At 38.2% G+C, this 12,148-nt stretch overlaps 1 protein-coding gene across 3 annotated transcripts in view; it reads right to left on the bottom strand.

Annotated features, from left to right (window-relative positions):
• Positions 1 to 573: 573 nt before the first annotated feature.
• The window catches only part of LOC105830667 (protein outspread), a 185,631-nt gene continuing 174,056 nt past the window's right edge, over positions 574 to 12,148 (bottom strand). The window contains exons 14-18 of one of the 3 annotated variants that reach the window (XM_036290403.1): positions 9,289 to 12,135; positions 8,916 to 9,207; positions 8,053 to 8,473; positions 6,096 to 6,260; positions 574 to 5,840 (exon numbers count right to left, since the gene is read on the bottom strand). In XM_036290403.1, the coding sequence (XP_036146296.1) occupies positions 5,692 to 5,840; positions 6,096 to 6,260; positions 8,053 to 8,473; positions 8,916 to 9,207; positions 9,289 to 12,135 (3,874 nt within the window). In that variant the 3' untranslated portion in view covers positions 574 to 5,691. The remainder of the gene's footprint in view (positions 5,841 to 6,095; positions 6,261 to 8,052; positions 8,474 to 8,915; positions 9,208 to 9,288; positions 12,136 to 12,148) is intronic. The other 2 variants (XM_036290404.1, XM_036290405.1) reach the window with 2 other exon arrangements.

Here is a 12,148-nt window from a genome sequence, read left to right as displayed (position 1 = left end):
ATTCGATCAGTATTTCTATTCTGAATTATTCTCATTTTGTTTCTCATACTTTATTCGCGGACATTTAACCATTTCTAATTATTTTTACGACGTCAACCATTGTAAATCGACACACGAGTGCATCTTATATCAAATAATAAGATTTGAAAATGAAAAAAGCTCCAAATATTTGTTTCAATACTTTGAAACTTTAATTTGATATTTAATTTTATCGCAGACTTATAATCACAATTCTAATATTGTTTAAAACATTTTATTACTACCTTAATTAAATTAAATTAAAAATTACCTTGTAATATGTCGTGTAATAATAAAGCAGCGAATACGGTCATATTGTCTCAGCAATATTGTGCGAACAACTCCTTAGCGTGGACTACTCAGCAGGTCGTTTCGATTCCTCGATGTCGAAGTGACGCGCGCGCGTGCCTGTAAAAACCAACTTGTCTTCTTGTCACAAAGAATGATTAGGTCTAGCTAAATGCCGACCAACAAAATACATCGAGTAATCGAAAACGCCGATACGGATAAACATTTTCTACTAAACATTGTAAACAGCGCTTTTTTTCTTTTTTCTTTTTGTCCTTTTTAGTTGCAAGATCGACATTGTAAGTTTCGATACTGAATTCTCTCTCTTAGATATAATTTTTATATTTACATTTAAGATTTTATGGAAATTCTTTGCTGTACGCACATGACTTTTTATATAAATATATTTGTAATTCTTGGTGAATCATTAGTTTATTTGTAGATGATTGTTTTTACGATCAATCGTTGTCTCGATTTCTATTCAGATCGGCGTTCTCGGTCACTAGGTTTCTTTCTCGTGACACTGCTTCCTGATCGAGTAGATATACCGGTACGCTATACAGAAAGTAAAAAATGCTCTATTCGAGAGTAAAGGATAAAAATGGTACGCACACTGAGTCGAGTGAGTGATATCTCTGTTGAATTAATAGTTAAGCGAGGATTTATCGTATATATAATACGTAAGAGGATAAAATATTTGCGCCACGATATGTTGCGTACGTACAGGAATAAGGAAACGTTTAATGCAAACTGATGTGACTGAAGAGCGAAAAGTGAAAAGGAGAAAAAGGAAGGGAGAAGCAAGAAAATAAGAAGTGTGAAATAGCCAAATATGACAAAGATGTTTTAGAAAATACGGCAGATAGTTTGACCGTCGTTACGTTTTAATCTAATCTTCAACTAGGACTAGGATAAACTTTAGGACTCGAGAGCGCTCGAGGCAAAACGACAATTCTCTTTTTTTTCCCCTCTCGCGAATGTCGTGTACATGTACATAGATCAGCATAGATTTTTTCGAGCACAAAGATCGTGGAAAAGCGTACCGAGGAACGCACTGTAATTTAGGAAGTAACTCTAAAGCAAGCAAAAGAAATCCACTCAAACATACTCATGATTCTTATAATGTTAAATTAATGAACGTAGATTAATTAATTGATTACGCAGTTATGTGAATACGTAAAATCAGAACAGATTTTATCGGGGAACGTGGCGTGCTCGTTTTGCACGAACGACATGATTGTTGTCGAATCACGAACCGTCGGTTTCTCGATAGACACACATCCCTTTCCGCGTGAAAGATAGCATAAGGAACCGTACGCGGGTTCGAAGGAGAAAAAGAAATATTCAGATTCTTGCGTTTGGAAATGAAGATTTTTGCGGCCGCATCTAACGCGGGTTGATGAAAGCAAGCACACGAGAGATTCTGCGAGGTTTATCTCCCTGTATATTGTACACCTGTAATTACAATTTATACTTACTTGTAATCGATACCTTTATCGATAGGCTATTATTATTAGTGGTTAGCGTAAGAAAGTCAAGCTCAAATTAGCGAGACGGGTGAGCCGCGCGAGACATTTTTTTTCCTCGCGGTTTCGTCGCGTCCCATCTTCGTCACAAATGCACAACTTCCTTTCCTCGATTCTCCCCTTCTTTTATGCGCGTTGCCCGTTACGAGCAGGCCTATCGTGTTGTGTACAAGATGTTCATAGAATCTAGAGGCTAGATCAGCTCTCTTTTGCCCCTGCTTCCTCCCTCTCTCTCACATCTCTTTGATATTCTTTGTTTCTCCTTCTAGTCGTTGAAGGAATATCCCAGCTGTTAATTTTGTTTTTAATTTGCTTTCTATCGGGAAAAAGAAATCACGGGAGGATTAATGCGAAATTTTTTTCGGCTGTTAAAAATATTGTCTATAAAGAAGGCGACATATCTAGATAATAATATAATTTACGCAAAGAAGTCCAACGACTTCTGCCAAATTTTTGCACTTTTATGTATTCTCATGTCTCAAAATTCCCTTCCCTTTACTGTCACTTTAGTCTTCGATCTTCGACGGAACGTACCTTCCTTTTCGGAATAAAGGATTCGTTTCTGTAAACTGGTCCGTATTTTATAAATAATCTATGAGTAGTAAAGATTCATGAAATTTTTTAAAATACGGATGAGAACGACGTGCAGAGAGGATCTCTTTTATCCTAACTAATTAACGACGGACGCAAACGAAGGTCTGTCGAGCCTGAATTCTCAATTCCGCTGACGATTGATTTTTATCCTCGTCGATCATGAAACCCAGAGATAGTAGAATCGCGCAGTGTAATATAACTCAATGATACGCACCGTACATTATACGTATAATGATTAATTAACAATAAATACCGTAAAGGGATTTTTAAATGAATCTAGATGAATACATGACTACATAATGACACATCTTACAAGCAACATATCCTAGGTATTTGAGCAGGGCGCTGCCGGATGATCCTCCCTTTGTCATATGATCGTAGGATTGACACAAGGATGAACGCAAATTTGACGGACGTCCCAAAACTATCTCGAGCCAACGCGGCAGCGCCGTGCCGTTTTTTTCGAATTATTGCAAGAAAAATTAATGAAGGATGTTCCATGACATTAGGACGTTATTATTAATGATATTTCTAGTAACGCGTGCGTGTAAAGTTTAATGTATCTGTATATGAGACATGATGCGTGCCTGCGTGCGTGTGTACGGGCGTGACGGATGAGCGAGAGACTCGTACCCCTTTCTCCACAAATTGGTGAAATCAAGAGCACGAATTAATTAATCGTTATAAGGTAGCACGAAGACAAAATGACAAATGAAGAAGTAAAATGCCCAGTGATGGTCGGATCGCTGAAAAAACCGAAACAGCTAAAATTGCTACCTGTTTTTTCTGCTTTTCTCGCAAATGTAAAAAAAAGAAATCCACAAAGAGAAATTGTTGGTATCCCTCTGTATCTCTTTGCGGATTTCCTTCTCATAAGACGCACATAAGCGATTTGTGCGGAGAGTTCAATGCAATTGCGAACACACAAGAGAAATTAATGAAAATCAGTAGAAAGATTGGTAAAAAAAAGAAAACAGACATAAGAGAGGAACAATATTTACGGTTAACTCGATGAACTTTATTTGCGAAATATTGATAGGAATATAAGGTGTGACTCGTGACATCTTTATCATTGTCTGATTTGATGATATTTTGTAAGTCTGGACCAGTTGTTAGGTTCTTATTAATCCCATAGCGACTTCTTATGGCGTATTTTCTCTGTATATTGTCAATGTTTATTATTAAATATTTTTCAAATAAATAGACTTCTTTTTCTTTTGCACCTTGCCCTGTTAAGAAAAAGAATCCTCGAGTATTATGTGTTTCGGATCCAAATATTTAGCTACGTCGATTAATTTCGTATCTAAATAATATGTTTAATATTGTGATGCATTGAAATTCTGAATAAAAAAAACTGTCTATTAAACGCGTTATTTTACACAAACAGATGATTATACAATATAAGAAATAGTTAACGTTATTAGATGTATTCATGGTTATTATATTTTATTTCAAACATGTTATATATAAATTATCATACAAATACACATAGTATAATCATAATATATTATAAATGTTAAACAATCCTGAGTAATTATTCTACATAAGGGACAATCGAAAAGTTTTTAATATCCTCTATAGTTTTAATATCGAGCGAATCACTGGAACGAATCGCAATAATTGCAGTAATAATATATGTATAATATAAAATACAATAGTAATATATAAACAATCCGTACACACGATATATGGAAGATTGACGAAGGGGACAAGGGAGAAATTAATCGTCTATTATTATTTCTTAATAAAATATCATAAACTATACAGTATTAACATCAAATGATTGCAAATCTGAAAACATTTACACAATGAGAAGATGCGATAATACACAGTGCAATGCCGTATCGACGTATTACGTGCAATATCTATACATAACAAGAGCGAGAAACAAGCGTAAAATAATTTCTTTATTCCCAATTAATAAACTAAAATTTCTCTCTTTTTTCCCTTTTACATTCATTCAACTTAGTGTCAGAAATATTTTCTCTGTAATAACCAGAAGTGCATAATTCATAAAATATTTGTGTCTTAAAGATAACAAACTTAACGGGAGAGAATATATGTATGCAAGAATGAAATTTAACCAGCATAAAATGGAATCTTTCATTTAACTTGACAATTATATACTCAACAAATACAAGTTCTCTGAAATTACGAAACTCTCTAATGATGTTAAACATTTAATTGTTTGTATTTCAACGTTAATAAAAGTTTAAAAAATATCGCAATAATCGTAGAATAGGATTCGTTCAATATGAAAAATTAAACCGTAATATTTATCGAGTACGCTCAGCCAATGCAAATTTTTAGAAAATTGCGGAAACTTAATAAATATATTCTTGGTCCTATATATTTTTACATCGAAACATTCTATACTACATTACAATAGGCTATCACGACGGTTGTATACAGGATTCGTAATACGTGTTTCCTTACACACGCTTGCTTTTAGCACCAAGTAGTACACCAAGAAGAATTTCGTGCGTAATGTTTTCTGCGTTAATGCCCCGAAAAATGTATTCCAAAATTGCGACATTCGCGAAAAGTCAATTGTAGCAAACGATCTACTAGCAGTTAATAGTAAAAACCCCCTTATCAAAATCTAAATGCATCTTATTCCAAAAACGGCTGCCCGCAAAAGTGGCGTGATGTGAGTAAATACCTAGAAAAATTTCTCGGGAAAATCTGTCAAAAAATGACCTATCGTGATTGATAGGGCCACGATGAAATCTCGATATTACGAATTTTCACACCGTGAAAGAGGAAGGATTATATAATCCGTCCTCTTCTAATAATCGGGACTCGTATACGGCATTGAATCATGTTTACTTAATAAACATGTTCAATATTCACGACGAGCGCGATCAGTATTTCGACTTTGGTTCATTAAAGATCATCCAAGCCTCACGCAATTCTTGTACGGCAGTGATGAAATTGTAATCCAAGTTTATGCTAATCGCACAGATATAGTATTATCCGAATATTCTGTGTATGTCTCACAAAGAGATTTAAAATTATTTATGGTTCCATTTCATGTATCAAAATATTTTCAGTCTTGTAATTTCCGAAAGAAGAAGCACATATCAGAACGGCATTTCTTCTCTTATTTCGATATCATAAATGATGTTTCCGATGTTTTGTTAGTCGGACTATCTAAATTTTATCTGCCAAATAATTTTTAATATTTTAAATGTAATCCTTTCGACCATTTCTGTGTACGCACACGTTCTATCTAATTATTAATCAAGTGAAATAAAAAAGAAATTCAGAGCTCGAAACGTTTCTTCCTCTCGGCGACCATGCCTACGGCGGGTAGAGGAGGGTGAAGTGGATGATGGTAACTCGGTGTGGGTGTCGGAGGTAGGCTGCGACAACTTCTGCTAGACCACCTCACTGCTGGAGACCTCATCAACTCTGTAATGGACAAAGAAACAGAATAACAGAACTCGCCAAAGAGTGCGTCATTATAAAAGCATCTTAAGATATCCATGAAACGAATAAAATCATGCAAGAACAGAAATCATGTAAAATTCTTCATGTAACACGGGAATTAAAGCAGACATACAAATATCGTACAAATTATGATAAAGTAGAAGTGAAAGCATGATTGCGTGAACAAAACGATACACTCGGATAACATTCAGAAAGCGACGAAGGGGACAAACAGACCTGCAACGGAGAGAGCTGGGGGTTCCGGGGTGAGGCGGGATGTGTGACGAGCGTTGGCACGGAGGGTGTATGTCTGCGAGAGCTGCTGCTTTTCATTTTGCTTGTTCTCCTGCCACCGCTGGGCGCCAGTGCCACTGCCGACTCGCATCTCTGCTGTTGTGCCACCTTATATGTCAAACAGTTGTCGAAATATTGTTACGCTCAATGTACATCGAGTATTCGTGTCTTTCTATATAAATATATCAGCTATTGCATCAAATTACAAAAAGGTAATAGAAAATATTAAAACTGTTGATTAATAAGTCATTAAAGGATACCTATCGTAGTACTTTTACTTAAAATACTTTTGATTATCATAGAAGGAATTTGTTACATGCCTTTCAGATTTATTGTAACTTCCCTAGATCCATTTTCAAATCTTTGCATCGCTTTCCACAGAGAATATGTATATGTATAAACATGTACATTAATACACGTATGTATAAATTATGTACATATATACGTGTACATATATATGTACATAATTATATAAAAACTATAAAAATTAATGCAAAGATATATGTAACATATATCTTATTTAAAAATATATATATATGTATTTTATTCTAAAATATTTTTAGATAATATAGGAAACTAAATTTAAATTTAAATTAATTAATTTAGTCTTAGGTTACATGTGTCAAATTCCATGGTTACAGCTATATATTACGATATTCGTTCTTATTGTTAGTATTAGTAGTTGAAGATGCACCAGTGACTGGATTTCTATATTTGATTGATTATGAGAAAAATGATACATACTTTCAACTGAGCTAATTAATATGGTATAAATTTTTTTATGAAAATGCTGATATGTAAATATATCTTTATTTGATAAAACTGTCACATCAATGTGCAGTTCATACGTCACCTGCACATCTTTAGCACATTGTATACGATACATTAATTAATATTTTAATATATAGATTAGACATTTATAGCATACAGCGTGTTACACCCATGGTAAGGCAAAGTTATTTCGTATATTGCACATCGTGGACCCGTACATAACTGATGTTAGCAGATAATCAGCGTTAGATAAGCGTTGCATAATGCATCGTATGCGATTGGTATTAGATAATATTATAGTAGGCACAATTTTTACGTTAGTTGTCAGTATAACTCATACATAACTTAATTAGGATCAGGGGACCGTCAAATTGGTCGATTATTCTCACGGAAATTAAATACATTTATCAGTAATCATATTAAATAAAGTGGAAAGTCTTAAACTCATTCGTATGTACATGCGTTAAAGACAAGCTCTTCATAGAAGTTAACAAACGTCACATTGCTTGGTAAATATTGCACAGTTATATACATGGTTAAGCGGCTTCTACATATTCACGTAATATGCTTATATTATAAATTTTATAATATAAAATATTGATGATTATATGTTATTTAATGTCCACATTAATTAATTTCATTAACACAATATATTGTATTAAAAATGTCGATCACGTAGAACCGCTTAAAATCAATTATACTGAAGCTCACAGTCTTCATATTAACAATATTTTTAATAGTGTTAATATCTCAAAAGAGCAGTTAATTTCTATAAAGCACATGTTAATCTCACTCTAGTATCACTCTTCCTCCGCAATATAGTAATCGATGACAAAAACCTCGCCTGACTCTCACGATTTTTCATGATTTTCTGGTATTATTTAAAAAATCGACGCAACATGTTTGATTGCATGCGGAAAATCCGTTTGGATTAAAAAATTCTTCGAACCAGTACCAACCATAAATTAACAACGATCGACAATAAGACCATATTATGTCAGCGATTACGCAATAATATTTTATAGAAGCACCGTAGATTCTCCCTGCTGTCGACCGACAACACATTCCATCACCGTGGATCTTTCTCTCTCTCCTTTGCTTTCTCTCCACATTCATCTCTCTTCTGTACCTTGATACTGATGAGGCAGGCCGCTTCTCGGTCTCAAGCTGTCCCATAATGATGAGCCCAGGTTGCCGTTACGTTCCTTTTGCCCTAAGCTCGCCGGCGGCTCTTTTCCGTCAACGTGCGAGCCGGAAACGCCGGCACTACTCGCCGGCCTGGCCAGACTACTCGTGTACGGCAACGAGACGGACTTTACGCGCTCGAGTCTGTACGAAAACGCGCTCTGTGGCCGATCTGCCGACAGAGGCTGTTTTTGCAACGCGCTGGATAAGGAGTTCGCTCCTTTCGCGCTCCGTTCGCTCGTTAATTTCTGCTCGCCGCCACTCTGACTACCTCTGAGACGTTGTGGCGAATAGGCGGGTGAGTAGTCTAGCGACAGGGCGACTTTCGACGGCACGCCGGACGATTCACGAAGAGTGTCCCCATGCTGTTAGTGAAATATCGAAAATATGCGTCAATGCGGTTGATGAGCGAGCGGGGAGGGGCGGGTTAAACGCTAATCAAATCGTTTCAACTGTCCGCTAAATTACAAATTACATCAGTTATAGTATTTACGACTTGTCGAACTAAGTTCACGCAAGACGATCGAATGTATTGTCTTATTTACAGAGCGATATACATGTTTGAGAAAACGAGTGAAAACGTTGAGGCGGTCGTTAATGAAAAGCGCATGGTTTTTATTTCAGCGATTATAGTACTAATATGTTTGGAATTTCGTTAATGCGCGCTGACAAGCTCACTAAGTGAAACATCGTAATATGTAATTGCAGCAGAGTTAATTAATTTAGTAGTGTACATGTTGTTAACCACATCTACTTCTTTTTTCTAAATGATTAACTCTAGTTTTTTAGTCAAGGGACAAGCCGTACCTTGAATTGTTGTTGCAGTCGATGCATCTCCTCCCTCGGTTCGGCGAGCTCGTTGTCCCTACCTCTTAGAATCTGTATAGTATCATTGATACCACTGTCATTTGTCTCCAATACCAGATGCGCTCGCAGCTGCTTGTTCCTCGCATCCAATTGCATGATGTGCTGTTGCGCCTGGGCGAGTTGTTTGGATAGATTCCCTACTTTCTCCTCTAACGCGGCAGACTCCACGCACTTGGACGAATATTTCGCGGACAGAGAAAGAATCTCTTGCTTTATCTCCTCCATTTCCTCCCTGTAAGAAAGAAAAGACATTGCCTTAATTTCTGTACTACTTTAGTTCGATAGTCCACGTCGAATTAAAATTATCGCATACTCGTGTTCCTTGTGCAGCACACCGATGTCTTCGCGCGCCTGCATCTGCTTGATGAACTCCTGTTTGAATTTGGCGATCTCCTTCTGCACTTCATGTTCGTGCGCTTTCCTCATGGCATCCAATGCAGCCAGAGTCGCCTGCGTCTCTTCGGAGAGCGCCTGTTCCTTCTCCACCCTGAGGTTCTCCAATTCCTGCCGATGTTTCTCTTCCATCTCGGCGATAATGCGCCTATGCGAATTTTCCATAGCCAGCAAACCTTTCTCGCATAACGCACGTAGCTGCTTGATCTCCTCTTTGTACCGCTTTCGCGTCTCGGCGTCGGTGTCTAATTCGGCGCTTATTGATCTCTGATAGGCCGCTCTTAGTTCGTTCACGTGAGCCGAATGCTCGGAATCTATCGCGTTGAGACGGTGCTCCAGTTTTCTGGCCCTCTCGCGTAAGCTGGCCGCCTCTTGCTCGTATTGCGTCGTCAGAGATTGCCGTTGGTTGTCCAATTCACCCTTGACATCCATCAGATCTCTCTCTTGATTGCGCTTGAGTGTCTCCAATTCCTGCTTGTGTTCGTTAGTTATTTTTTGAATAGTTTCCTGCAATTGATTGCATGTCTGGCACGACATATTGTTCATGTAATCACTCAGCTTCCTTATCTGTTCTCGTAAATGCAAGCACTTTTCACACACACTAGACCAATCTGTGATGCTGCTCGTTGACTTAAGCCAAATCATATTGTCAATTTTCACGCCCGTTTTGTCTCTTATACATTTACTGAGTTCAGCTAAATTCTCCTCCAAGTGAAACAATGACTGACTGACATTTTTAAGTTGCTCTTTCGACTCTTTTCTCCCGGATATCTTGTCCTCGCATTCTTTAGTCAGTCGCTGATAAAGGTAACTATATTCCGCGTCAAGAATCGGATTGCTTTGAAGATCGTATCCCTCGTCGTTTGCCAGACAGGAAAGGATCTCTTCGTTTCGGATAAGACTAGATACGAAAGTCTCGCCAGACAATGTAGATGTAGATGATTGCCGAGTGGTTTCCTGAAGGAGGGCGATTCTGGAATCTATTAAAGCTTTGTGCGCAATTATATCGGCGTAATCTGTGAGCAGTTGGCGGGATTCAAGCTTGGAGTCAAACGTCGTCAATTTGTTCTTCTTCATCGTACACAAACAATTCTCGTAAGCTTCCGACAGTTCGTGTATGGAAATCTCCATTTCTTGACGCAATCGCGCTTGCGCTGCATCCACCCACGATTCTAGCTTAACATTTTCCGCATTATCGAAGCTCAGGCAAACATCCGTAATTGAAGTAACGTTTTGCTCATACAACTGTCCATAACGCATGATAACGTGGGATACTTCGGCCTGCACGAGTTCCTTGCTCACGGTCTCTTGCGCTAAAGCCCATGCCTCGCGAATACGTCTATCTTCAAGTAGCTTTTTGTTCGAGCCACTGATCTGCTTACTTGCGAGATCTTCTTGCTCGGACAGACTCAGCGTCTCGACGGCCAAAGATTCCGCGAGTTGTCGCAACTTTGTGTCTTTATACTTCCGCATGATCTCGTTAATTTCTCGTTGTTTCTGCAGCAAAAAATTTAGACTTTCGCTGCGAGCGGCACTAATTTCCTTCGGCGTTTCCATCGGTACGGAGGAGTGTCCTATCAGTACTAACTTATTTGCTAACACTTTAGTGAGATACTGAATGTAATTTGTTTTTTGGTATGTTTTGGGCTTAGTTCCGTGAATCTTACGTTTTAAGCTTGAGGCAAGCTGACTAGTTTCGACCAATTCACTCAGAACGGCACTTCTGTCTGTCGTGCGGTTCAGCGCGCACTTTATCTGCCGCAGGATCACGGACTCGAAGGCTATTCTCTCGGCGACGAGTCTCATTTTCTCCCTCTCGTCCAGCCGACCTTCCTGCGCCAGCAACTGCCGTCTCTTTGTGAGTTCGCTCAGTTTGTCCTTAAGTATAGTTTCTAGTCTAGATACCACTACTCCTACTGACTCGTTGATTTGAGCGCTAGCCTGATTCTTCTTACACTCTAAGCACGAGTCCAATATTTCATTCACCTCGCGCAAACATTTTTCGGCCTTGTCCTCCGCTTGCGTCGAGCCGAGACACTTCTCCAATCGCCGTTTCGACTTCGATACTACTCTTTCCAGTTTCTTTAACCTTGCCAGGACCTCCAACGATATCTCGGAGGATCCGCTGATTTCACTACATTCGCTGGAATCCTTCTCCGCGTCACTTGCCATGGTTTCAGCAACGTTCGCTACTTTCGTTTCCAAAGTACTTAGTCTGATTAACACTTTCATTGGTTCAGAACTTGTCGCGCTGTCTAAAGATTTTCTTCGCAATCTAGCTCTATCCAGATTCTTACTTTCTCTTCTCTTCTCTTTTTTCGGATTAGGGCTCGATTCCTTCGAACTGTTACTAACCGAAACAGGAGCGCTGATACTCTTGCCTCTCTCTATAGCGCAGATCTTATTTTCTAGATCCAATAGTTTGTCCTCCACCTCTTGAGAGATCTGAAAAGATTCTCTTCCTTTCAGAGAGAGTGATCTTCTTTTATCTCTGCTTTCAGCTTTTGTCAACTTTTGTTTCAGCGTTCTAATTTGCTTTTCGCTAGCAGCTAACTTGTTAGTTAAATCTTGGATTCTCGCTGCCATTAATTGAATCTGTCCTTGATTTGTCTCGCTGATGTTAATTGCATCCTGCTTATGAGCAAAAATTTCTAATTCTAAATCATCTTGTGTGGCATGAGCTTCTCGCAATTCCTTTCTCATGGCTCGAATTTCCATGATAGCCTTCTCAAAGCGGCTTCGTAACTCATCGTACTCCTCCATGACTCTGTAACAAAAAT

This window comes from Monomorium pharaonis, chromosome 7 (assembly GCF_013373865.1).
Source record: "Monomorium pharaonis isolate MP-MQ-018 chromosome 7, ASM1337386v2, whole genome shotgun sequence".
NCBI classification, from domain to species: Eukaryota; Metazoa; Arthropoda; class Insecta; order Hymenoptera; family Formicidae; genus Monomorium; species Monomorium pharaonis.
This window is presented reverse-complemented; position numbering and strand designations above follow the sequence as displayed.